Source organism: Cyclopterus lumpus, chromosome 15 (genome assembly GCF_009769545.1).
Source record: "Cyclopterus lumpus isolate fCycLum1 chromosome 15, fCycLum1.pri, whole genome shotgun sequence".
Lineage (NCBI taxonomy): Eukaryota > Metazoa > Chordata > Actinopteri > Perciformes > Cyclopteridae > Cyclopterus > Cyclopterus lumpus.
In genome coordinates this window covers 4758161-4784561 of record NC_046980.1, presented here as the reverse complement: position 1 = coordinate 4784561, position 26401 = coordinate 4758161, and the positions used below count along the sequence as shown (strand labels likewise).

General features: G+C 42.6%; 1 protein-coding gene across 2 annotated transcripts in view; it reads right to left on the bottom strand.

Moving 5' to 3' along the window:
• Positions 1-2803: 2803 nt before the first annotated feature.
• epas1b (endothelial PAS domain protein 1b) overlaps positions 2804-26401 on the bottom strand; it is a 32134-nt gene continuing 8536 nt past the window's right edge. The window contains exons 2-15 of one of the 2 annotated variants that reach the window (XM_034551702.1): positions 24122-24312; positions 20781-20941; positions 20292-20379; positions 18640-18973; positions 15374-15480; positions 13574-13721; positions 12644-12852; positions 11850-12067; positions 11339-11449; positions 10296-10825; positions 10078-10174; positions 9580-9673; positions 9306-9455; positions 2804-8254 (exon numbers count right to left, since the gene is read on the bottom strand). In XM_034551702.1, the coding sequence (XP_034407593.1) occupies positions 8103-8254; positions 9306-9455; positions 9580-9673; positions 10078-10174; positions 10296-10825; positions 11339-11449; positions 11850-12067; positions 12644-12852; positions 13574-13721; positions 15374-15480; positions 18640-18973; positions 20292-20379; positions 20781-20941; positions 24122-24312 (2590 nt within the window). In that variant the 3' untranslated portion in view covers positions 2804-8102. Of the gene's footprint in view, positions 8255-9305; positions 9456-9579; positions 9674-10077; positions 10175-10295; positions 10826-11338; positions 11450-11849; positions 12068-12643; positions 12853-13573; positions 13722-15373; positions 15481-18639; positions 18974-19682; positions 20076-20291; positions 20380-20780; positions 20942-24121; positions 24313-26401 lie in introns of those variants that run through there. The other variant, XM_034551703.1, reaches the window with a different exon arrangement.

Below are 26401 nucleotides of genomic sequence, written 5' to 3'. Positions count from 1 at the left end.
AATCAGTTTGTCAATAATTGTGTGACGTAAGACATCCATTGTGTTACTGAATAACAGAGGGGCCAAAGTATATCCAGTGTCGCCCGACTCAAACATTTTGTTGACTGAGTCATAAAGGTCTGCCGTTGTTCTCGTGAACGTCTGTTTCCCCCAGATGGAGAAACAACCAAACTAATCAGGGTCGCACAATGTGTTGTTGAGCTATGGGAGGCTCACCCACAGTTCTCTGTTCAGATCGCTGAGTGTCAGCAGACACGAGCCCGAACGATGAAAAGGTATAAAGGTATGCTCACTCGCCTAGCAAGGTCAACCCCGTTAACTCCTAAGCATCCTCGTGAGGAGGTAGGAGAGGAGGGGAAATAAGCCCGGAGGAAACCCCGTTGACCCGCTGCTGTACTGTGATAGGTCTTCACGAATCAAGTGACCTTCCGTTCTTGTCGAAGAGGTCGTAACATTGTGGTGCTGTGAATTGTATCGTGTTCTACTGACAGGTCTTTGAATGTTTAGTCTACTCTCAGAGTTTGTACCTCTGCAATTCGTCGGCGTTCTCGGCGTTTGGTTTGATGGTTGTTTGGTGCCAGTACGAGAAAAGACTAACTCAATAATGCTGCGGTGGGGAGGAGGTCGTGTCTGGACCAATGTTGAACACCCACACTTTTGCTGGGCACTCGGCTCTCTTTTGAGCGGATCTGTTGTCAACATTTATGCCAGTGGACATTTTGTCTGAATCATGAGGGTTCCTCCTGTGGGGGATTGTGAATATCGTCCTCTGGACCAATGCCTTGTTGGATGGATGGCCACAAAGTATTCTCGTCCTCGGTTTTTGAGAGAAGCATTTCAAGAAAAGACCATTCTGACTGTCATTGTGACCCCCTGACTTTGATGTTAGTCTACAAAAACACACAGTACACTGCATACTAAGACTGTTAGAACCCAGGCATAAGTAGTCTCTGATTCTAACATGGGAAACTGAATGTTTGTTTACAGTAAGATTTGAGCTCAATCAGGGTTAAATCCCAGTCAGAGCAGCTCAGTGTCATGGGATTGGACCACAACATAAACAAACTGTCCTAGATAAGCATATTGGACAGTTGTCCTGAGACCTGCTGAGGTCCCAAAGGACAGTAATAAGAAAGGTAGAAGTGACCTGGGTCGGCACATCGCGTGACACAGCAGAGAGGGGTGCTTTATTCTGTCTCCGTGTTTTGTTTTTGGCGGTTTGGATTCATTTTCGAGCTCAGAACCTCTCGCTTTTCCTAGAAAGCATTGAAAGTTGTGGATTTTGATCAAATAAAAAAAAGCAATTTGAAAGGGAGGTCTGGTTGCAACGGAAATTCGTGTCACGCATTTTCGTTTACGTTGAGTATTTTTCTCAAAAATGAAAAAAAAATATCATCAGTTAGGAAACGGCAGGAAACCCCCCCAAAAAATTAAAATTACCAACGTTGAAAGGTCCATTGTTGCGACAACCCATTCGAACGTAATTGTTCCAGAGAGCAGAAGACGCTGGAGAAAGGCTCTCCCGGTCTGAAACGGGAGGAAGCTGGTCGCCCTGAGACGCCGGTTCCTCCCTTTTTTTTTTTTTACCTCCATCGTCTTTTTCCTGACTCTCCACCTGAGGGAAACAAAAGGCTCTGAATCAGCTGGAACAAAGAGATGCCAGACTTGCGAGTGTGTTTACCGACGTTCCTGTTACGAATCTCCATTATGCCTGTGTTGGCGTGCCCATAAAGTTTGGTTCCTGACTTCCTGCAGAGGAAGGAAGAAGAACAAACTGAACTAAAACGGACTATAAATCACTACACTGTGCAAGCGCTTTCCCAGAGTTCCCATCATTCCCAGTGTCTTGTGATCCGGTTTGACCAGCAGTGATGAAGTGCCTTTTTCCACCTTATTAGCTAACTTGAATGAAACCTTGTTTTTTCTTCTTCCCAGTTCGATGTTATTACATATTATTACATATATGTGTAAAACGGATTGTTTTAGTCTCACACACATATTATCCTGCTTCGCTGAGGATAAATGATGGAAATCAAATAACATTTTGAAGCCACGTCGTTCCTTCAAACCCAGTGAGGCCTTCAGGTTAATTAGGCTCCTTGATTGTGTCGATGCTATTAAGGACTGGAGCGCAGTAAATTGTTTACAACTGAATGATAATAAGACGGAGATTACGATCAAGCAGAACATTGGTTCACTCTCCTCTACGTCCACCTCAACCTGCGTAATCTCGGGGTAATATTTGACTAATCCTTGTCGTTTGACCGCCGTGTTAATAAGCAGCTTTTATTATCAACAGCTGAATTAGAGATGATCATATATGCTGTTATGTCTTCTTGTATTGACTATTGTAGTCACCCCCATTCTCAGGTCTGTACAATTCAAACTTCATGAGCTAATTGTATGTTTTAAGTAGTTAGTTAAATAATCTGCAACTATCTACATATTGTAATGTATAATACTGTTCGTTTTGACATTTCATCACTTTACTCCTGTACCTTGACTTTTTCATGGCATAATATGAAGACATTTGTCTTGATTTTGTTGTTATGACAATCTAAACTATAACGTTTATAAGATACATTAAGAAAATCGTTAATATATTTACAAAAAAATCATTTCTGTAAATATTTAGATTGGAACCAATCTAGAAATGGAGAGATGTGCTACTTGAGGCCATTTTACTGGGACTGAACCTTTTAGTTCTAATTATTAATTATTAATGAATGATTTCCTCCATCGAAACTATTAATGATCAGAATATAAATTAAAATGAAAAACAATAAACCACGCAGGAAGCCAGTGAGGGAGGGTAAGATCAGTATGCTTTAATTATAAGATATCAGTGCATAAACACAAACTTCTTATCGGGTTAAATTCCCCATATAGTAATAACATTGATAATATATGATAATAATAATAATAATAAGATCGATACGGATTTTTTAGCATATTAAAAAAAAATGCAGATCACTGATCAGCTAATATAACTGTACTGTATGACATTGACAAAAACAGAATACAAGTAGCTAAACATGGATCCCATCAGTAAAAACAAAGGAAAACCCTGTTGAGACAGAAGATGCTGATATTGTCTTTAAAGAGGAAGTGCAATGAGTGAGTGGATCAACTCCTGACACCATCTGTGACTTTTGTTTTGGGGCGAAAACCCTTCAAGCAGCACAGCATGTTGAGTACTAGATCTGGTGTTTGCCTTCTAGGATAGAAATAGAGAGATTAAGCCCCGCCCATTTTGGGGTTAGCATCTGTGCTACTAGCATCTGCTTTTTCTTTATGAATAGCTGACACCTGCTCCTCAGGTCAACTATCCATATTCCAAGGTGAACAACATTTACCCTTGTTTACACTTCTTAATTTTAGCAAAGATAAAACTACATCTGCTAAGAAGCTTTAAGACTCAATGAGGTGTATTTCATAAAATCAAAGTTAGTTCAAATGAGTGGTCCTATAAATTCGTCAATTTTTAAACATTTTATTTTTAATTGTCGGATTGAAGCTAGTTGAGCAGAAGCTATCCTCAAATTTGTATTTCTAAAAAACGACTTCCATCCAGCCAACTCTTTTCACATACATTAACCCAATTTAGTTCAAATCTCATCAGTTGTAAAAAAAAAAAGACATCTGAGGTCTTGTTCTTTTTCCAAGCGCATTTTTCAGAACATTAAACATTTTAAACTCAAAACCTCTTTGGTCTCCAAAAATGTACTTAAAAAATAAGGTTTTAAAAAACGTGCTTTGAACAAGCTTGTAAGGTGCTTTTCTGTCATCCAACTAACTTCTATTTCTATAATTGTTCCTTATACAGGACATATGTAATACTATACATGATCCTACCAATAGGAATATCTCAATTTGCCTTTAACATTGAAAAAGGAACTTTTAATCTGAGCAATGATAAAAATAAAAAAAAAAACCTCTTATCTAAAGTAATTGCTGACGTATCAGGAGAGAAAATCAAATGTGGCATTTTGAGTCAGAAGGGAGTGAGAGTAGTAACAGAGGAGTTATAAGTCTGGTGGAGGAGTTGAGGAGAAATGCATCAGTGGGCAGGCTGAGCAGAATGCATCTCACTTTCTGTGTATCATTCAAGTCGATATTACTTATTTTCCTTCCTCCTTCATAACTGTTTCTCACCCCTCACAGGATAATAATAATAATAATAATAATCTCCACTCCTATCAAACATCATGTGGTTTAGCTGGCTCGATTTTCTCTTCTACAACCTGGATTTAATATTCATAGAATTGGACTTAGTTGTAATAACATTGTAGTCACTGCTCGACAGCTTTATATACTTCATTTCAGTTGAAATGCTGTGATTTACTTCAACACATTTGGTTATTGCCTTTCTTAAACATCCCAATTTTTTTTTAAGGCAAACTTTACAGCTTTTTTAAACCACTTTCTTTTCTTTTTTTTTTAAAAGACAAAAGTCCGCCACATTTGGTTTCTGCAGAGTGACCGTAATGGACTCTCAACATGTGTGTCAAGTAATCCGCAAAAAGCAAGGCGCTGACTTTCTCACTGCTGTCCCCTCTGACCTTTGACCCTCCCCTCTGACCTTTTACTGTCCAGTCAAATCTCTTCCGACTAAACCAAAGCCCACAAGCAGCGTCATCGTCAAACAGACCGTGAGCTTTTAAAACGTTCACACATTTGTACTTGTTATCATCAGGCAATCTACAATGGGTTCTAATATGGTTCTCCTTTAGAGCCTTCCATCGTATGCGGTTCTATCTGGATCTAAATGATTGTTTCAGAGGAAGCTGTTGACTACACGACCCGAGGGGTTATTATGAAAATGATCATCCCAACAACAAATGCCAGCTGGTTGTTAAGATACGTTTTCAAGTTGGGATTTTCAAAGGAAGTCAACTGTGCGCTTGAAGGGCAAACTCGGTTTGCAGTGGGACAACCATAAGGCACATTATAAGGATTAAAAAAAAGGTTGAACTTTAAAGAAAATGTCAGCACAACATATATCAGAGAACATCAAAATATAGTGTTAGGATCCAAGAGGAGATGTTATACAAAGTCTAAAAACATACATGGTGACTATGATTAATAATGTGGCAACTTCACCTTCTTTACAATATTCAAAATGCTACATATATCTGAAAAGTGAAACCAATTCATTTTCTTTAATCGGAACTTTTTTTCCTGTCGTCTTTTTGTTTGTTTTATCGCCTTTTAAAGCAAGAACAAAAACAGAACTGCCCAGCCAACAGATCCAGTAGATATCTTAGCGATAGGATATTTAAGGATAAACGCCACAACAACAACAAAAAATTCCACAACAAAGAAAACTGCACAGCCAGGGATCTGATCCGTCTGCATAAGGACAAAGTACCAGAACACAAACACGAAAAAACACTATCTTCAACATTAGTTTTGTCTTTAAACACGTGAACAAAGCTCTATAATTCATTCTCTTAAGTGGTCACCACACAAAGATGATTACCTCAAAAAGTAGAGTGAGATTAATACAAAAAATACTTTTGAGTGTACGGGAAACGTGGCTAACGTTTGGCTAACTTTTTGGCTAACGTTTGGCTAACGTTTGGCTAACGGTGAGATTACCGACATCATTTGGGTGAAAATTGCAGTTTTCTAGTTTGAAAATAAAAACTCTGACCTTACTCATAGTTCATAGTGTATTAGATCTACTAATAATAGTCTGTGTCAAAACTTTCTGATATTGTCATGAATTACAATATAAACTGACCTAAACCATAAAGAATAATACATACACTTCAAGTCACTTCACAGGCTGGTGAACTGCACTGAAACTAAGGCTGCTGCTGCTACTATGTACATATGTATAGTCTGAATGAGGACGCGCTCACCTACTCGCTGTGGCCATCGACTTTAGACCGATTGGATTGTGCAGTGGTGTGCAAAGAGGGTGAAGGAGGCCAGAATTTATTGGGACATTTTTTTACGCTAATATCACAACAAAGGGGCGACTGAGGGTTAACGGAACCGACGCGAGTGGCACTCTTGATTGGCCAATCGTCCTTTGGATCAGCCAAAGTGAAAAAGTGCCATCTCTTGATTAGAGCCTGTGACCTTTAAACCGATTTACTACAAATCTCACGTACTTCCCACTACAGCTAACCATTCCGCAAGCTACGTTGTTGTGGTGCGGAACACTTTGTAAAACAAAAAACAAAATGTAAAACCACGTAGTCTGCATGTGACCAAGATCTGCAAAACAAGCTGATATATAGTTGATCTGTAGTTACAAAGCCGAAGACACGTGATCTATTAAGGGCAACAATTAAAGTGAAACTCTCATTCGCAAGAGGTTCCCCATTTTTCTATCCCCACCCCTGGCCCACTAGATCGTCTGTGCTCACTACTGGTTTTTATGGTTTTCTATGTCGCGTGAAGTGCAAGTCAACAATATGTAATCACGTTAACTATTACAATGTGTGCAAGTCAGATGCTTTCGTGCAAAGCCATCGGTTTTGGTGAATAAGGCAAGCTTTGCCGCTGACTACATCATCTTTAGCTCAATGAAATAATTGCACAAAAAGAAAACATCCCTGTCGTCACACAAGCTACGAACCTGACTGAGAAAGTCAAGTGTGAGAAAAACACGTTTGGATAAATAAGGGACAGACGTAAGGAGAGAAGTTAAAAAACAAAACAACAAAAACTTAACATTCAACTTACAGTAGAATACATGTATTACAATATATGTTTAGCGTCTCTGTGAGTTGGACACAAGCAATAAAAGCATCCGGTTGGCAGAATAAGAACATAAAAACAAATATGGAGAAGTAAAGCAGTATTGGTATCTCCTGTCGATTAGGATGAAATAGCTAAAATGTATAATGTGTAAAAAGAGTTATTATAATAAGTAAAATAACAATATAATGCATATGTAATGACAGTTGAACCAAACAGAAGAAATGCGACTGTGAACTCGACTCCTGAAAGAACAAACTGCACTACTTTATTATTTAAACAGAGCAGATGGTGATGTTACAGGGACTCCGGTGGGATGGATTCAGGCAAGAAGAGGTCGATGGCTGCTTACGTGTGTCTGTCTTAACATGCGGAAAAAAGGCTCAAGCCGAGCTGGGTGTATCACTTTTATTCTGCTTATTGGGAGGATGAAATAAAACCTAAATAAGTGTTTCATGACACACACAAAAAATGAAATATTCTCTATATTGTCATGTACAAGTTGAATGTTGTTTTTACTTGAGTTGGACATCCTAATATAGGCGATTTGGAATTTTTGGGAGCATGTCTACTTGATTGGCAGAAAGAGATAGCATGCTTTAAAAATAATTATGGGTGGTTTTAAATCTAAAAATGTCTCGTGTCCGTGACACCCAACTTTGACAGAGACTAAGAAAGTGGGCTGGGTTCAATTGCTGGTTAAATATTCAAAGTGATAGAACACAGTGTCGTCTAGGTAGTATAACACTTCTCCTCTGAGCTAGCGGAGTAGCTGCTAAAGAGAAGCTATGTCTGTGAACTGAGCTGCAGTTCATATCAGGGTGGAGTACTGAGACGGACACCGGGCCTCGATAAGACACGGGTCGTAGGTTTGAATCCCTTTTTACGCCAAAGACCCCGAGTTCAGCCGGTGTTTCTGACGTTTACGCAAAACCCCGGTGACCGGCGGTAAATCCCGGTGTGGGGAGATTTCTCCGCGGACCGTGACGCATTATTTTTACTCTGTTAACTGTCCTCGCGTTCACCAAGTGACCCATGTTACGTTATATGTGTGGGTCATCTATGTGGTTGGCTCAATGAAGGGCGACTTTTGTACGCTGGTTCAACCAAGAGCTCCAGGAAAGAGACCTTGACCCTGATATCTCGGCTTGTAGATGGTGTACGTACAGAACTATAAAGGAACAGGGAACAATAGTGTGGGCTGAGGCACAGAAGCTAAATAAGGCAGGATATGGTTATGAATAACATTCCCTATAGGTAGCTTAGCCTCGGGGCTCTCAGAAGGCCCAGAGGTACGAAGGTAAAGAAAGGCTTAAGTCTTGGGCTGCAGACTGAGGCTTAGGGTCGGGAAAGAGTCCAGGTCTAAGGCAGATTTTGAATCTGGGGCTCTAGGTGGCCTGGTCCAGGGCTCTCAGCAGGTCACAGCCCTGGAGGAGGTACAGGTTGCCCTGCAGGGGGACGTTGACCTCGCAGTCGTAGCGGGTCAACTCCGGCAAACAGGAGGCCTCAAACGAAGGGCCCAGCAAGCGGCTAGCCATGCCTAGAAGATGACAGAAATGGAAAGGAAGTGATTGTCATTTGCACGGCAATATCAGCCAATCAGTCTTGGGCAAAGACAATTTTTGTCTCCAACAATGCTCACATGCCCATAAAACCGTCACCGCACACATACGAAATGGGAATCTGAGACTAAACATGAAACAGAATATACACGCAGACAATTTCGTTTCAGTAATGTATACACATTAAGATGCTCACTTGTACTGTTTCATGTCTAAAGGTGTTTCAGGACCTCCACTTCTTGTTTCTGTATGTATTCATTCAACTCTGGTCCTTACCATAAAGAGGGTGTTTGTGAGTGCACTCAATGAGGGTTCCAGGTACATTTTTAGCTGCGCATGAGGTGCTTCTTTTCCTTTATTTCTTTTAAACTCCCCGTTTCCTCTTCTCGCTGAATCTCAGTGGCGTAGTCTATGATTGAAGTAGACCCCTCCTTCCCTCAGATGTATTCTTTTGTTTCCACCGCCTGCGGCATTGATCGCTCTCGGGGGAGCACTGTTCTCTTTTGCGAGGGGGGCGTGTTCCCCTCAAGACAGATGTCAATGTCATCTGGACTTTGTCGTCACCGACGTCTCTGTCGGGATGCCACGTATCCGTACATTGTTACGCCTCCACCTCGAGTTCAAGTCTTCACACTTTGCAAATGACGCTCTCCCGTCTTGCACCGGCCGCTCTTCCATATTTACTGTGTGTTTTCTTCTGAGCCTGTGCATCTCTTCCCTTTGTTGTGTCGGTGCGTTCGTCATTTGTACAACCTTTTCTTGTCAGGTCTCCCGTTTCTCTCCATCCCCCTTTTTTCTTCTTCTTATTTGGCTCACTTTCTGTCGTTAACGTTGTTTTAAAAGAGCTTGTTTATTTATTTCATTTTTGCCTCGCATCCTACCACGTTGCGCCACTGGAAATCTGTGGTTCTCCTAAAATCCCGTGTGTTGTATTTATCAGATAAATAAGAAAACAGTACGGTGCCCACAGCTACACAGTGATGATAGTTAACACCGTGGACTGTAAGCGGTACAGTCAGGTCAGCTCACCCTCGGCCTTGTTAGACGGCTGCATGTTATACATGTAGTTGCAGCTCTTGTGGAGGAACTGTTTCTCACTTGCACCACCTATCCCGCTTCCTGGATACTGACTCTTCCTTTGTTGCTGCACGGCTGGCATCATCCTGCCCATCTCTGGCGCTGACACGGGAGAAACAACAGGGTACAGTTGTTGGATGGAACGGACGATGGTGCAACATTTCCCCCCCCCCCCCCCACACACACACACACACACACACACACACACACAGACGTGAGCTCGTACCTGCCAGTGATCTGGCGTTGAGGGAGCGGTCCACGGCGGCACAACTGTCACCCCTCATCTTCTTCCAGATGACTTCTGAAGGCGTGCTGTCGCCCTGAAAGCACAAACGCACGTCCGCGGCAAAAGAGTGAATTCCCCCCGAATAATTCGAGGCGCACAACATTGATTGGATGATTGAAAAAAAAAATTTATTATTGTGTTTACATGGTGAAAAAATTTAATTCTGTTTCCTCCATATTAGAACAAGTCAAACTAAATGTGAGGTTTCAGGTTATTTGGGGTTTCTACTAAAAGACGTTGACGTGCTCGCGTGTTATTTGTTATCTAGAAAGTCCACAAACACTGACACGGTTGTGTTATTTTACAGTGTGGGGGCTGGTAGGCACTCCAGATACCCGAAATGTATGTATGTACTCAAGCACTGAAAAAGGGAGTTTTTCATGATACTGTATCATCAATCGTACAATAAATACTGCATGTTTTATCAGAGAAACTCACCACAGTCATCTGAGTGAAGGAGCGCTTGATATTGTTGGCCATGGCCACTCTGGCTGGAATCATGTCTCCGTAGGCTTGCACAAAGCTGTCAATGGACCTGCACGCACACACACATGTGCACACACAAATTGCATTTTAATCAATTAATTATAAGAAATAGCTGGTAAACCTAAGCCAGATATTAAAAACCTCTCTAGTGGTCGTGGATGTCACATCACCTCTGTTTGTGCATGAGGTGTGACACGTTCTGTTGGCAGGACGGGCGCTCCTCTCCAGACAAACGGTCCGTCAGGTACACCTTGGCGGCTTGTTGCCGGTATGTTTTCAGAGGGTCCGGTGGCCACTGCAGGTTCTGCCTGCCACCCATGGAGGACAGAGGGGCGCTGGCTGGAGCCTGGAACGCATGACTCTGCATGTGCCCCATTACGCAAGACCCATTACGGGAGTCCACGGCCCCCCGGCTGGAGCCTCTCTCCTCCCCCGCGGCCCAGGACGCAGCCGGCTGGTGCTGGTAGTGGCCTTGGGGCTGAGGAGGGGAGGACAGGGGCTGGAAGAGGCTGGCGATGTTGCTGAAGCTCCCCTGGGTAGACTGTTGTGTTTTGGCCAGGCCGTTGTTGCTCCCAATGGATCCTGCTGGACCCCCCTCCATGGGCTCGGACTCTGTGATGATGGGATGCAGCTGGAAGTCCTCGCCATCCATCGGGATGTAAGGAGCCAAAGTCTCCAGTTCTAAGTCACTCAAGTTGCTCTGGGAAAGTGAAAAACGCAGTTATATAGCGTGTTTAACTAACTCAGCCAGCTATATATATATATACATATATATATATATATATATATATATATATATATATATATATATATAAAAAATATATATACATATATAAAAAATATATATACATATATATATTTATATATAAATATATATATTTATATATATATATAATATATATATATATATATAAGTATATATTTATATATATATATAAATAAGTATATATATATATATATAAATAAGTATATAAATATATTTATATATATATATATATATATATATAAATATATACTTATATATATTTAGATATATAAATAAGTATATATATATATATATATATATATATAGAGTCATTTTAATAATGTGCTTGTGAGGAAGACGATATCCTTCAATATGGGTATAATCTTGCCCATGTTCTAATACGCTTTTGCCAGAAAGGAATAGAGACAAGGAAAGCCAAGCTTTCAGTCAGATTCATGGGAGCTGCACCTCCGTGTTTGCAGGACTGCTTCCCTCCGTGTCCAGAGAAAACAGCTTCTCAGTCAGCTCCACCTTCAGGTCGCTCTCCACAGAGCTGTAGTAGTCACCTGGGCTGCTGGGCTGCAGGGGGAGGGGAGGGGGGTAACAAGGGAAGGAGGATGGAGAGGAGAGGAAGAATAAAAGGGGACGACACCGATAGAGGAAGCCGAGAGGAACAAGAGGACATGGCCAGAAAGAAAGGGACAACACGTGAGCCAAAGAACAGTTTAAAAAAGAAAAGCACCGAAACAAAGAGCAAGAGATGAGTTTCGACAAAGGCACTATTCACTGCTAAGAGCCCGTTCCTCCCAAATATCCACCCCCGTTATTCTCACACACATTGCCCACAGTTAGGGACCTTTGACCCCCACAGGCCTCACTGAACACAGAAGGACCAAACTAGGAAACAAACACAACCGCTAACTAATTACTCCTTTTCAATTTGACGCTCTCGGGCCTCCGCTTCCCCCCTCGTCCTCACCGTGGAGCGGCCGCTGAGGCTCGGAGTGGCGCTGCCCGGCGGCGGGTTCCGCCGCACGGTGAACGCGCCGGCCGTGTTAGCCACGTCCCTTGGGACTGACGCCGGAGGGGCGGGCTTGTGGCTCTCGCTGGCCCAGGAAGTGGGTCCCGGAGGGGGGGGCATCGATGCCGCGGACGCCTGGGCGTATCCTCCGGGCTGCCGGGGCTCCTCGAACTGATCTGTAAGAAAGAAGAGGAAGAAGAAGAAGAGTCGGTTGTAAAGAGGATGAAGAATTACCGTGACATGACAGCTGATTTATGTACAGTATGTATGGGTGTAATTGGCCATTTTAATGAAACTAATTTACGCGGGAAAAATGATTCCTCTCTAAGGATCTAAGTAGCTTTTTAAATATGAATACTAAAGTTTAAAACATTTAATCAGTGCCAATAATGTGAGTAGAAAATACTACTTATACAACAATATAATAATGGCATAAACAAATTAATTTATAGAGACCGAGCAAATCTGTTTGTACAATATTTAACATGGCATTGCAACAAAAAAATGTATAATAAATGTTTCAGTCTTACTGTAATATAATGCTCGTCGTGCAGTTACCATAGCAACGATGCTGAACCTCCGTGTACTTCATTTACCAATTAAACTAACATAAGCATGGGTTTATCTGACAACAAGTTCAAAAAGAGGGATTATGTACAGATTATCTTCAGTTTTTGCCAGGTTGCCATGGTTTAATAATGCACTACAAGGTGCCCCCCCCCCCCCCCCCTTTTTGTGGAGGCAATACAGACCGAAGTCCAGGGTGACGATGGTGTCCCCGGGTGTGGGAGCCAGCCTGGTGAGCTCCTCCGGCTCCTCTTTGAGTTTGGTGAAGAGGGCTTTTCCCGGCTCTCCGGTCACGCCTGCACCTCCGGCGGTGAAGAAGCTGCTCATGCGGTGCGGCGTGAACAGGGACTCCGTCTGCTTCAGGGACAAGATCATCGACTCCTCCTCGATGTCGCTGCAGGAGAGCGGAGAGAGTGGAGGTTTTTACGCCGCGCCTCACGAGTGAAATCCATCCATACTATAATATTCATTTGAATAATCAATGGGACGTTATTTAGGAGTTGATTTGACGTGGCAGACAATTTCAAGAGGAGCGAAATGTCCCGACGCACGTGACATGTGTAAATATTAAAAAATAAATATTTAACTACGGCACGTTTTTGTCTTTTGAGCTTTTTGATAGTTAACTAAGTAAAAAAAGATCGTGGTCCAAAATGACCTTTATTCCCCCCTAACACAGGAAAGCACTTTTAAGTATTAACACTATGTGTAAATATACAAACACCACCATAACCATATCGTGTTTCAGTGATCATCGGAGTGTAACAATATATAAACAATAGAAATCACAACTGACACAGGGTGACACGCTTAAAGAAATAATAAATAAATAGGAATAAGAAGCGAGAGATTGTTGACACGAGCTGACACACACACACACACACACACACACACACACACAGTACATGAAGTACACACAGTACACAGAATGAAGTACACACGGTACTTAATCTACTACATTAAATAACGGTTTTAAAGGAACCTGGACGTCGGGAAAAGAACCACACGACACTTCATTCAACCCAATGTTGACATGAATAAACATGAATAAACATGAATGAATATGAATGAACACGAATGAACATGAATGAACCTTTTGTCCTGCCGGTGCTCACCTGAGGACGTAGTTAATGCACACGATGCACTGGGGCTGGGAGTTACGGCTGTTGTAGATGACGGTCCCCTGGGTTTCCACCCAGACGAAGCCCCCGTTCTTGGCCAGCATGCGATACTGACCGCTGACCGCCTGGCCCTTGGAACACACTAGAGAGAGGGAGAGAGGGAGAGAGGGAGAGAGGGAGAGAGGGAGAGAGGGAGAGAGACAGAGAGAGACAGAGAGAGAAACAGAGAGAGAGAGAGCTTTGTGTTACGAGCTATTGTCCTCTCACTCCTCAGCTGCTTAGTCATATGAAAATCCTATTAAAGGCATTTTGGATAACCTCATTTAGCAAAAAATAATTGTGTATTAAAAGATGTTCAGCTCCTACGGAGGTTTTGGATAACGCGCTTTATTATGGGAATCATTGTTTGATCTTATGTAAAGTTATCAATACTCTATTTTATCGTCCAGTATTAACTAGATAATAATCTGTCTGTTCATATCAATGAGAGAAAAGAACAGATAGTTATTGTCATGGTGCTTAAAACAATGAAACTGTGTTCACCCGGTGGACAACATGAAAGTAGAAGTAAAGCTCCAGTAAATAAGTAATAACCAAGATAAAATACGATAAAAGAGAGATAAGTTTTGACCGATAATCTTTCAACTCTGCAGTCAAAGCTCAGACCAGCTCTGTGTGCTGAATTTGGTTCTCTTTTTTTAAAAATGTATAATAAATATATTTTTATAAAATTGTTTACATTTTTTTTAATTTTTTTATATCCAAGTATTTATTTTGCACGAGGCTGTTTAAAAAATGACCGGACATCAAGTCGGCAGGAGAAAGTGACTTTGAGCTGCTGGCTGCAGTCCAAAGGTCAACACTGGCGTGGGAAAGCAGAGCGGTGGTCAGAGAGTGTGTGTGTGTGTGTGTGTGTGTGTGTGTGTGTGTGTGTGTGTGTGTGTGTTTAGAGGGAGGGTAATATTAAATGTAGGAGAGAACACTTGTGAGTTAGCGTGTGCTGATCGAAAGGCTGGTCACGCTGGCCGTGAGAGCGGGTCGTGTGTGTGTGTGTGTGTGTGTGTGTGTGTGTGTGTGTGTGTCATAGAGAGAGAGATAGAGAGTCCTTTATCTCAGCAGATTGCAGACAACTAAGAACTGTCGACATGGACGATTAGGAACAGAATTAAAAAGGGACCAAAATAAATCCGCACACACACACACACACACACAACGAAACACATAATCTGCAGACAATATGGAGTCCTTAATTTCATTTGTCAGTTTGAAAATACCGACAGAAATTCATGAATTAAACTGCGCCCCGGAGTTATTCCTTGTTTTTATGAAAAATAAAAATGAAAAAAGGGAACCTTTCATTGTCCGAAAGCGAGATGTTAACTGAAGGTTTTAAAAAAAGTCAAAATCGCACAAAAAGCTTAAAAGCGATGATGTGAGTTAGACGGATGTTTATTATTTTTATTTTTTGCACACCGCCATTATTGTACACGAGTGCTTTTAAGGAACTAAATGAGCTTCTAATGATAAAGAGTACTGTCAGTGGTGAGAAAAGCCATGACACTTCAGAGGCTGGTTAACACACACACACACACACACACACACACACATTACAATGTAATAGAGGCCACCTGGTCCCCTTGTCCAGTGTGTGCAAACCTCATTAGGCCATCAATGGTTGTGCTTAATCTAATAAAGACAAGACATCTTAATACCAAGCCCATGCTCCGTACACACACACACACACACACTGTGGGTGTGTGTGTGTACACGCGAGTCGCGTGTGCGTGCGCTCACAGTTGTGGTGGCTCTTGGTGACGCCGTCCGAGTCCAGCGCGTGGTAAAAGTCGTAGACGGAGCGACCCAGCAGGTCCTCAGGAGTGTAGCCCATCAGCTCTGTTACCCTGTAACACACACACACACACACACACACACACACACACACACACACACACACACGTTCAACAATCCACATGATTTCAAGTCAACAATTTGAACTTTTTCCTTTGATTCCCTTCTCGTACAAGACAAATCCCGACTCCGTCTTGAACCTTTTTGCACTTCAAAAGGCTTCACACACGATTTTGGAAATCAAGCGGAGGGGGGGGAGGGGGGGGGGGGGGGGGGGGGGGGGGGGGGTCTTCCAAAAATAAGAACGGTCCACATTCCGAGAACATTCTGGGAACAGCTTATCTCTTTTCTGTCGCTCGCTAATGAGGATCTTGTTAAAAGAAAATCCCCTTTTTTACCTTTGTATTTCCCTCCAACTGTAACTACCTCAATAACAAAAGGTCATCAAAAGAGGCGTTCAGGTGCGTCTCGACATTTGACTTCGTTGAGTGTAGACGGTATCTAAGGTAATTGTTTCACACCGAACAAACCCAACGTGGTTTATTCCCTTTCAAGTCTTCGAGTCTCCTCCCGACGAGCTGTGCTGTGAGAACATAATCCAGACCATCAACAGGAAGTGACCCCGTGGACACGAGGTTTTAGGAGGAGACCGGAGAGGATCAGCCGGGACAAAGAGTGCAGACTCGTTCGTCACGCTTAGCCTAAATTAAAAGAGGCTGGAATGTGATTTCTTTTTCCACTCCTCCCTCCACCAAAACCTTTCAGTCTGGCAAATAATAATCTGGAGTAAGTAAGCTGTGTGTGTGTGTGTGTGTGTGTTTACGCATGAATATGAATAAACAATACGACGGTGCAACCTTCGTACTAAACTTAAAGTCTATTTTTAAAACAGTGATTGTGTCATAAAATGCAGTTATCTGATATTAAAAAAAATATCATTTTCTAATGTGATTGTGGCTCCAAACAATCGACAGTATGCATTGTTTGACATTACCAACGTTCAATCAATTACCATCCAATTTTGCACATGTGAATTATTTTCTTATACTTTAATTGATTTGACATTCACCAGCTTCACGAGCAGCGATACGTGATTGGTTGTTTTCCTCATGTCACATAAAAGGATGCAGGGAACCCTAATTTAGAGATTTAAATTAAGCTATACGATGAAAACACAATGACTGTAGTCGTTATCCGTGATCGATAACATCATCTAACAGCATTTTCATCCTCCCCCCCAAAAAAATTCCAAGAAATCTTTTTAATGTAATTTATTGAAACACAAGTCGGTGAACTACGTGACACGTAACTATGTGTGTTGTGGATTGATGGTGTGAGTGAAAGAGGAGAGAGAAGGTTCTGGCAGAGCAGACACTCTTGTCCTCAGATAACATGATCCTGATAGGAGAGGAAGAGGAGAGGAAGAGGAGGGGGAGAGGAGAGGAGAGGAGAGGAAGGGGGAGAGGGAGAGGAGAGGAGAGGAGAGGAGAGGAGAGGAGAGGAGAGGAGAGGAGAGGAGAGGAAGGGGAGGAGGAGAGGAGGATGAGAGGAGAGGAAGAGGAGAAGAGGAAAAGAGGAGAGGAGAGGAAGAGGAAGAGGAAGAGGAAGAGGAAAAGAGGAGAGGGAGAGGGAGAGGGAGAAAGGAGAGGAAGTGAGAAGGAGATACGAAGGGAGAAAGAACAGAAATGGAGAGGAAGAGGAAGAGGAAGAGGAGAGGAGAGGATGAGGAGAGGAGGAGGAGAGGAAGAGGAGGAGGAGAGGACAGGAAGAGGAGAGGGAGAGGAGGGGAAGTGAGTAGGAGATATGAAGGAAGAAAGAACAGAAATGGAGAGATGAGAGTTGAGGTGAAAACAAGAAAACTGTATCATATCCAAGAAGAGGTTGCATTAAGAACAGCATCAAATCATAACGATGATGATGATGATGACGATGATGACGATGATGATGATCCGCCTCAAACACAAGCGTCTACAACATTTTGACAGAAGGGTTTTTAACCGAGAGAGAGAGATGGCACCAAAAACAACAAACATCTGTTCAACATTGGAGAGACAGATCCAGCTTTCCAAAACTATTTCTCCACTTCATGTCAAACTCAAATATCTTTTGTTTTTTTTCCCCAAGACTTTCATATTTTTGAAGACTTTTCTCTCTGGGTGCAGCCCGACTCGATCCGTCACGCGGCCCGACGTGAGCCAAAAGAACTTTCCATCCCCTGATGAGTCCGAGTCCCCCGCTGAGCCCACGAGGGACGAGCCCGACCACCACCGACTCATTTGCGTAATTGGAGAGAAGATTTTGGGCGCCTGTCAAGCGACACCAAGAAAAGGGCGAAGAAGAAAGAAAAGAAATGGGCCCTTGTTTGTAGAGCGCTCACGGACGGACGTGTGCACGCACTAAGCGTCACGCACACACACGAAAGAAACCTTTGTCCGACATGAGCAACTTGATAAGATTACATGTCTGTGAGCATGAGCTTGTGTAACTCGAATCAGAGTGGGCGTGTGTGTGTGTGTGTGTGTGTGTGTGCGTGTGTCATCACGTCCCCCCGTGCCAGGGAGAGAGACATATTTGGGTGCATCCGTCATAGTGACCCTAGTGCATACAACACACACACACACACACACACACACACACACACACACACACACACACACACACACACAAATACTTTAATGCAACGGCGTTTCTATTTCTATTTGGTCTCAAGCTGACACAGTGAAAACACGGCAATCGGTGGGGTTGTGTTTCCACGACGCCGAGGCGTTCTTCTGTTGAAGGGGTTCTTTAAACGGGCTTCGTAAATACAATTAAAGTCGGTTCTTTCTGGTTTCAGGCTCTAAAATGTGGAGTTTTTATTGCTTTTTATAATTTGGGGTTTTCTCTCAGACGACTATGATCCCAACAAGGCTTTAAATAAAAATAAATCAACAAATATTAGAGAAGCAAACTAACACAGTAGCTTATTTGTATTTTATTTTTAGAGCGTGCTGCGAGGATATATATATATATATATATTTTTTTTTTAAATCTCACTGTATTGTTGGTTGTTTTGGCTTTATAATGATGATGAAAACAAATTATAATAAAATTCCTGAAACAAATTAAAAAGCACTCTTGCTACGTACATCCTTCTGTGCACGACTCTGTGTGTGTGTGTGTGTGTGTGTGTGTGTGTGCGTGTGTGTGTGTGTGTGTGCGTGCGTGCGTACCTCTCGTCACAGTAGGTGAACTTCATGTCCATGCTGTGTCGGCTCAGGAACGTCTTGCTGTCCAGCGGCGTGTCGACGTTGGACGGGTGCGCGATGGGTTCGCACACCAGGACGGCGCAGGTGAGCGGGGGCTCCGCGAAGCCGCACAGCACGCGCGGCGGCGCCGGCGGCGGGCGGCTGTTGTACACCTGCAGGTGGCCGGTGCAGTGCAGCACCTTCCAGCTGGCCGACTTGAGGTTGACGGTGCGTCCTCTGTTGGTCACCGTGCATTTCATCCTCATGAAGAAGTCTCGCTCGGTGCTCAGGTCTTTGCCTTTTTTACCGAAGCCGCTGCCTGGAACACATAAAGAGGAAAGGGGCATTATTATTATTAAACCGACATTATTGCTGCAGTACCAATGAACAGGTGTGTTATAGTTTGCCATAAAGACCTCAAATTCATCGGTTTTGCACTCATTGTCTTCTGCAACTTTTAAAAAGTTGTCCTCAGCGCGACTTTTTTTATTCTTTAGAAGTTAGATGCAACAGTTGAAGTGAGATAATTGCTGTTTGTGGCTATATAAATGTATATATTATCATTACTAATTGGATTATATTGATTTATTCACACACACGCACACACACACGTGAAATCGGGCCGAGCGGTTACATCACGAGGTCAGAGTTCAGCTGTCACAGAGCAAAGTGGTGAAGTGTGTCTTTATCTTGAGACGCTTACACAAAAGAAGCGATTGGAAATAAACTTCTCTGATGATCATGTGTGTGTGTGTGTGTGTGTTCTAAGGGTGTGTGTTGGTGTGTGGTTTTGTGTGTGTTGAAGGGAGAGGGACTATAAAACATACAGTGTTATTCCACTTGTGTGTTTTGTGGCCGCTGCTGATAAGAGTTATTATCCGCAGCGCTGTGAGTGTGAGTGTGTGCGTGCGTCCGTGTGTGTGTGTGTGTGTGTGTGTGTGTGTGTGTGTATGATATAAACGTTAGTTGGTTACACTCTGATTCATTTCCAGTGTTACACACTTGGATTTCTGAACCTTCTTACTTACTTTTCTCTCCCTTTGTATCTCGTGTGTGACTTTCCACTGCGGACCCTGTAACACACCATGTTCTCTATCTGCTGCAGATAATGCCCCCACACACGCACACACACACACACACACACACACACACACACACACACACACACACACACACACACACACACACACACACACACCTCCTCTCCTGTATCTCTCTTTATGTTCCCTATATGGTCGGTTGTTGCGTTGGTTCCAGACACTTCATGACAGATAATATTACATGACACCGTCATAACTTCTAATACATTTTAAAGTGTATTTTAAGGCCTTACACAATTTATAAAGTCAACATTTTGCACGATAGGACACTTTAAAAGTTATTTCTGCCATACTTTAGTAGATACAGTGGTCTCAAGAGAGTTGTGGTTCATGTCACCTGGTGTGATAAAGAATGAATGTTCCCCAAAGCAAAATGAATAAATAATAATAACAATACACTGTTTGTGTCCACAAACAAATGGCAAAATGTGTTTAAAACCACCAACGACTGCATTTTACCATTAAAATGATAATGAGGTGTGTGTGTGTGTGTGTGTGGGTGCGTGTGTGTGTGTGTGTGTGTGTGTGTGTGCTGACCAGATGTCTTCAGGCAGAGGTTTTCTCGGATCTCCTCGTGGTCACATGGATGGGTGAAGTCAAAGATGCTGTGACCAGTGAGGTCCACCTGCAAAAATAATAATACACATGTTTTTAATGCAAATACATTTTATGTTTAGTCTTTTCTCATTTTTATTTTCGTGGCTGGTCTCAAACCTACGGTAAGCAGTGAAGAAGAAGAAGAAGAAGAAGAAGAAGAAGAAGAAGAAGAAGAAGAAGAATGTGATCAGAGAGAGAGAGACATTGCTCATTAATCATTAATACACGCTGTTCTGTGTACACGTTGTGTTGTATACACGCTGTTCTGTGTACACGCTGTTCTGTGTACACGTTGTGTTGTGTACACGCTGTGTTGTGTACACGTTGTGTTGTGTACACGCTGTGCCACAGAACCAACACCACCCACTTGTGTGCATTATTGATTATTGGAAAGGTGAGCGACGTGCTGCCGTAACGGTGCTGCTGTACCTGCGTGAGCCCCATGAATTTGCTGATGTTCTCGGACAGGAATATCATGTCGCCGTCGGATGTTACCATGGTGATGAAGCCCTCCATTGACTTCAGGTACAGACTGTCCATCTGCCCGTCATCGTCATCGTCACCCTCGCCCTCGCCCTCACCGCCGCAGCCTGGAGGGAGAGACAGAGAACAAGGTGGGTTGCGCTCATAAATGTGTGTGTGTGTGGGTGTGCGTGTGTGCACACACTCATCAAGCTTGCATTGGCTCAGGGCCAAAGCAAACCAGCGCAGCTTCTTCCTGCGTTTCAGGCCACTCCTGATCTCCCCCCCCCCCCCCCCCCCCCCCCCCCACACCCGGACAAATTACACAAGCATTCAAAACAGCTTTTTACGACATAAACTGTGCACGTTATGGAATTATGCTCAAATATGTGCAGCGAGCGACGGTATCCAAACATTTACGCACAGAGACTCCAGTGTGTCAACAACGTCTCGTAGCAGAGCTAATTAATACGAACTGGCTGCCCGCTCAATAGGGAGTGCGTGTGTGCGTGTGTGTGTGTGTGTGTGTGTGTGTGTGTGTGTGTGGACGGTGGCTGAACAAAGCCCAGTAGCCAATGGGGGCGGAGGTGCTTGCGATTCCTCCAGTGTGCTTCCCTGAGATAAGAGAGGCCCGTTCTCAAGGCTCCCGGCGAGAGCCCGGGGCTCGAGTTTGGACCCGGGCCCAGATATGGGGGAACCGAGAGCTCTCCCCAGTCCAAAGACCGCCGGCACCCTTTGGCCTAAATAGTTAGCTGCGATTACCAGTCATTTGGACCGAGTTGCACTCTTTCTTCCCTCTGTTGTTCTTTGATTGCATAACCGCCCTTGTTTCAAAATAAAAGGCCGCAGAGAGAGAGAGAAAAAGGGACAGCTGCTGTTCAGATAATCACTTCCTCTGTATTATTTTTGACATTTGTTCTGCGGCGCTGGACAGAACGAAAGCGACGGGACGGCGGAGGTCATGTGAGACTCTCGCAGCATGTGACCCGGACGGCAGAACGCGAGCTCGCCGGTTCGCGGTGGGGATTCTTTTTTTTCTTTTTCTTCCCATTTTTAAGTCCGTTTTTTTTTACGATTTCAATGTCGCCAAATAACATTATGAAAGCAGAGGGTTACAAAGGTGTTTCCCTACACGTGTGTGTGTGTGTGATGCGTGTGTTCTCTCGTGTGCACGTTCACGTATTTGTGTGCGTGGGAGAGCGGGTGCGCGTTTGGCGCCGGGTGTTATGGCTAAGCGTGGGGTTTGATGCCAGCATCGGCTGAACGATGGGCGGAGCTCCGTGTTTCCTCTCCAATCTCTCCTTCCATCGCGGGGCAATCAGATGGGCCTGATAACGCTGCATCTTCCTCCTCCTCCTCCTTCTCCTCCTCATCCTCATTCCCCCTTCTCCATCATCCCACACTGCTTTCCTACTCTCGTTACCTTAACTCCTACGCCTTCTTCTTACTCTTCTCTTCTGTCCCTTTCCTTTGCGGGAGCGTGAACTGTGAGATTTTGAATTTAAAGGGCGACTTCACCCAAATTCAAGAAAACTGTTTCCTGCTCACAGCTTTGTTGATTATTCTAAGTACGTTTTTTTAAATGCTTTGAGCATCTTTAAAGTTTCCTTTACCTTTACTGAAGTTTCAGGGTCTCAAAATCTTAGACCATAAATAGATAACATGTTTGTGGTTTTGTGTAATTTGGGACACATAACTTTGTACTGTTAATGTGGAAAATGTAAATGTTACGCAAACTTCTCTGCTTTTTTAAATATTTACAGCAAATATACACACACACACACACACACACATATACATACTGTTTATGTTTATATTAAGTATGTTGTATAGTGTACATTATTTAGCCTAATCAGGGGATTCATGAATGTGTGTACATGACTCACTAAACTTTACATCTTCTCACATTTGTGATTTTTACTGTCATTCTGATTTTTTCTTTCTTTCTCTTTTTGCCTGTACCTATTTTATTTCTTTTAACTGTGACGCACTTTGAGCTGCACTTAGCGTACGAACAAAGGTACTTTATCAATAAAGATTGAATGATTGGTTTTCTGACACACTGCAAATCAAACTGAACAGGAAGCGGCGGTCGTACGCATCGGTTTCCACAACCTGCGGAGCGGTTTGGAGGAAGCCGATAACTGGGCCATCACATCGTTACGTAACGAGGTAATAATAGCAAAATAAAATGGCAGTTGGCCATGTAGAGATTCACAGATACGGTTGAGCTCTCATTATTAATCAAATGACTTTCCTGTTCCACTGGCAGCTTGTTATTACAACGGCTTGTTCAATTGTTTATTATCGTTTAATGTCACAGACGCTGGTTTTAAATCACATTTCACTGTCTTGTATTTATATATGTATTTATATATATATATATACATGTATAAATATATATATATGTATACATATATATGTATGTTTAGATACAGTATGTATACGTATATATACATATATATACATTTACATATATATATACATATATATTTAAATACATATATTCACATACATATTTACATATATAGACATATATATTTACATATATATAAGTATACATATATACACATATATATACATATTTGTATTTATATATATACACATATATATTTGTATATATATATATGTATCGATATATATATATGTATACATACTGTATGTGTATGTTTAGATATATATACGTATATATATATTTACATATATATACATAGATATTTACATAAATATATTTACATATATACACATATATATTTACGTATATATATATATATATATATATATACAGTATATACACATATATATATATATACATATGTATATATACACATATACACCCACACATATATATATATACACACTCCACAGACTCAGATTGTCTCCGTGTGATGAAAAAAAGTGGTTATTGCAAAGCAGATTGATTAAAGCCGGTTCAACTCTATGCAGATGACATCACGTCAGGTTTGAGTCAATGAGTCTCGTGTTGTTCAGAAGAGGCTGAAGAGGCCTCACTCCGCCGACTCCTCTCCCGAGTAAACACAACACACAAACTGTTTGGCCACGCTGGAGACAAACACACAAACAGTTCGTGTTCGGTCGCCGTACTCTGATCTCGTTTCTTTTTTTTTTTCCCCACTGAGACGCCGACGCAGCGGAGGAATTCCAGAACAATAGGCCCGCTTCTTTATCGAGCTTCCTCAGCCTCCCGATTTTAAATTAGACGAGAGGAAGGAGAAGAAGTGCAGAGAAAAGGGTCCGAGTACACAAGACTGAAGTTTGTGTGTGTGTGTGTGTGTCTGTGTTCGTACCTGTGGCGAGCACCTTGCGTGTGCGCAGGAAGCTGATGGCCAGCCTCATGATGGAGGCCTTGTCCAGGTGGGCGGTGACGCTGTGGGGCAACGGCAGCTGGTGGGCGAGCTCGTAGAAGACCTCCGTCTCTTTGCTGCGTCTGGAGCGCGCCGCGTCGCGAGACTTCTCCTTACGCCGGTCAGAGCTGCTCCTGCACGGGAGGGGGGTTAAAACAAAACGCCTTCAGTTTGTTTTGCGACGCTAATAACAACAACAACAACATCGCCGCGTTCATTTTTACCAATTATGAATCTAACATTCGTACCGCTTTGACGACTAAAAACGGAGCTTCTCTGCAAAAAGAAATCACCAGTTTACTTCTGGTGTTCACCAGAGTAAAGGTTCTTGGAAAATAAGTAGGTTAGCATGAAAAAAAAGAGTTAAAACTAAATAAGCTTTTCAGAATAAATACAATAAAGCGGCACTTTGGCAACACATTTGACACACGAGTACCCGTGTGTGTGAGTACCCGAAGCCCAGGTATCGGTTTCGGGAGGGAAGATGTTGGATGGGTGCGTTCCCATTGTTTAGCTGAAAAACATTGTCCTTGGCTTAATTAATGAGTTATTTGCAAAAAAATATGACATTTTACTCTGAAAAGGTCAAAAAGGACGAAAGTTTGAGGCCCGACTCATAACAGAAAACCACTTTTAACTTGTTGATCGCACAAAATAAGCAATTTGAAAACCGCTTTTTTCATTTTACGTGAAAAGAAATGTGAATCAATTATTCTAAATGGACAAATAGACTGGGAACCTAGAACCAGCTGGTCTCATGTGACCCATCAAAAACCAGAATCCACTTCCAGATCCACTCCAGCCCTGTAGAGAGCATCTGATGGAGGGGGGGGGGGTTGTTTGTGGGACCGCCATCCAGGGTTCAACAGAGTCCACCACCTACAGCACCTGTTTAGACTGGCCTTTGTTTAGCTTCCCCCCACCCTACACACACACACACACACACACATCGTTTTCTCTTATTGTGACGCAGTCCGTGACGTTCCGACAGAAAGGTGCCGTGTAAATAAACTTTATTCCCACATTCGTCTTCGGTTCTGCAGCCGTCGCTCAGTGCAGACACAACAGAACCGGGTTCAAGACGTGTGGAAGAAACAGCAACTAGCAGGTCGTTCAACTCCTCCTTCAAGAGTCTTTAGTTTTCTCTTTTAGGGGCGTTTGATGACGTTGCATGAAGTATTATTATTATCGCTCTGATCAGCTTTCTGCTGTTTTTATGCCATTTCTTTCTCTATACAAGACTATTAGGTTAGAATAGAAATAAAAGAAGAAAGAAAATGGTGAGAGAAAACAAAAAAGAGTCGTTATATTTAAGGATTAAGTGAGTGTAATGTTGTAATATTGGAAAAAAATCCATAGCAATAGGATTAGAAAAATGTGTAGTTATGCGTTAATAACAATAACCCTTCATTTGGCCGATATACTTTTTGAAGGACACACACACACACACACACACTCCTGGATTCCTCCTCGGCCGTTGAGCTACACATCTTTGGCTACATGAAGGTAAACAAACAAACAAAGTCAGAGTTCAAACAAACCACAACACTCGAGTTTCTGTCAAACCTCACTGAACACGTAACCAAAAAACAAAGAATGTTGTTACTTAAAATATCCCCCCCCCCCCTCCCCCCCACACACACACGCACACACACACACACACACACACACACACACACACACACACACACACACACACACACACACACACACTTTCCCCTCAAAGAAAAGCCTACAAACAAATCAAACACGGTAAAGTTGAAGCAGGTTCCCTTCAGGTCGCGACCTCGGATTTCCCTCGGCAGAAAAAGAAACCAAAAAAAGAGGTGCAGAAGCGGAGATAACGTTCTCCGTTCCGCTCCGGTTCCCCGGTGCTTTTAGAACCCGCGATAACAGCGACCTGAGCGCGGGCCATGCGGGCCGCCGGCTATTTCCATCGTCCTGCACGTCTTGTCGGGTTCAGATGTTCATAACCAGGAGGTGGTGTTTACATTGTTACTTTATACTTCCACTGCATACATGTAAGGGGAAATACATTGTAATTAATATTATTAATATTTCAGGGGAAATACGTTGTAATTAATATTATTAATATTTCAGAGGAAATACATTGTAATTAATATTATTAATATTTCAGGGGAAATACATTGTAATATTATTAATATTTCAGGGAAAATAATTTTTTATAATATTATTAATATTTCAGGGAAAATACATTGTAAT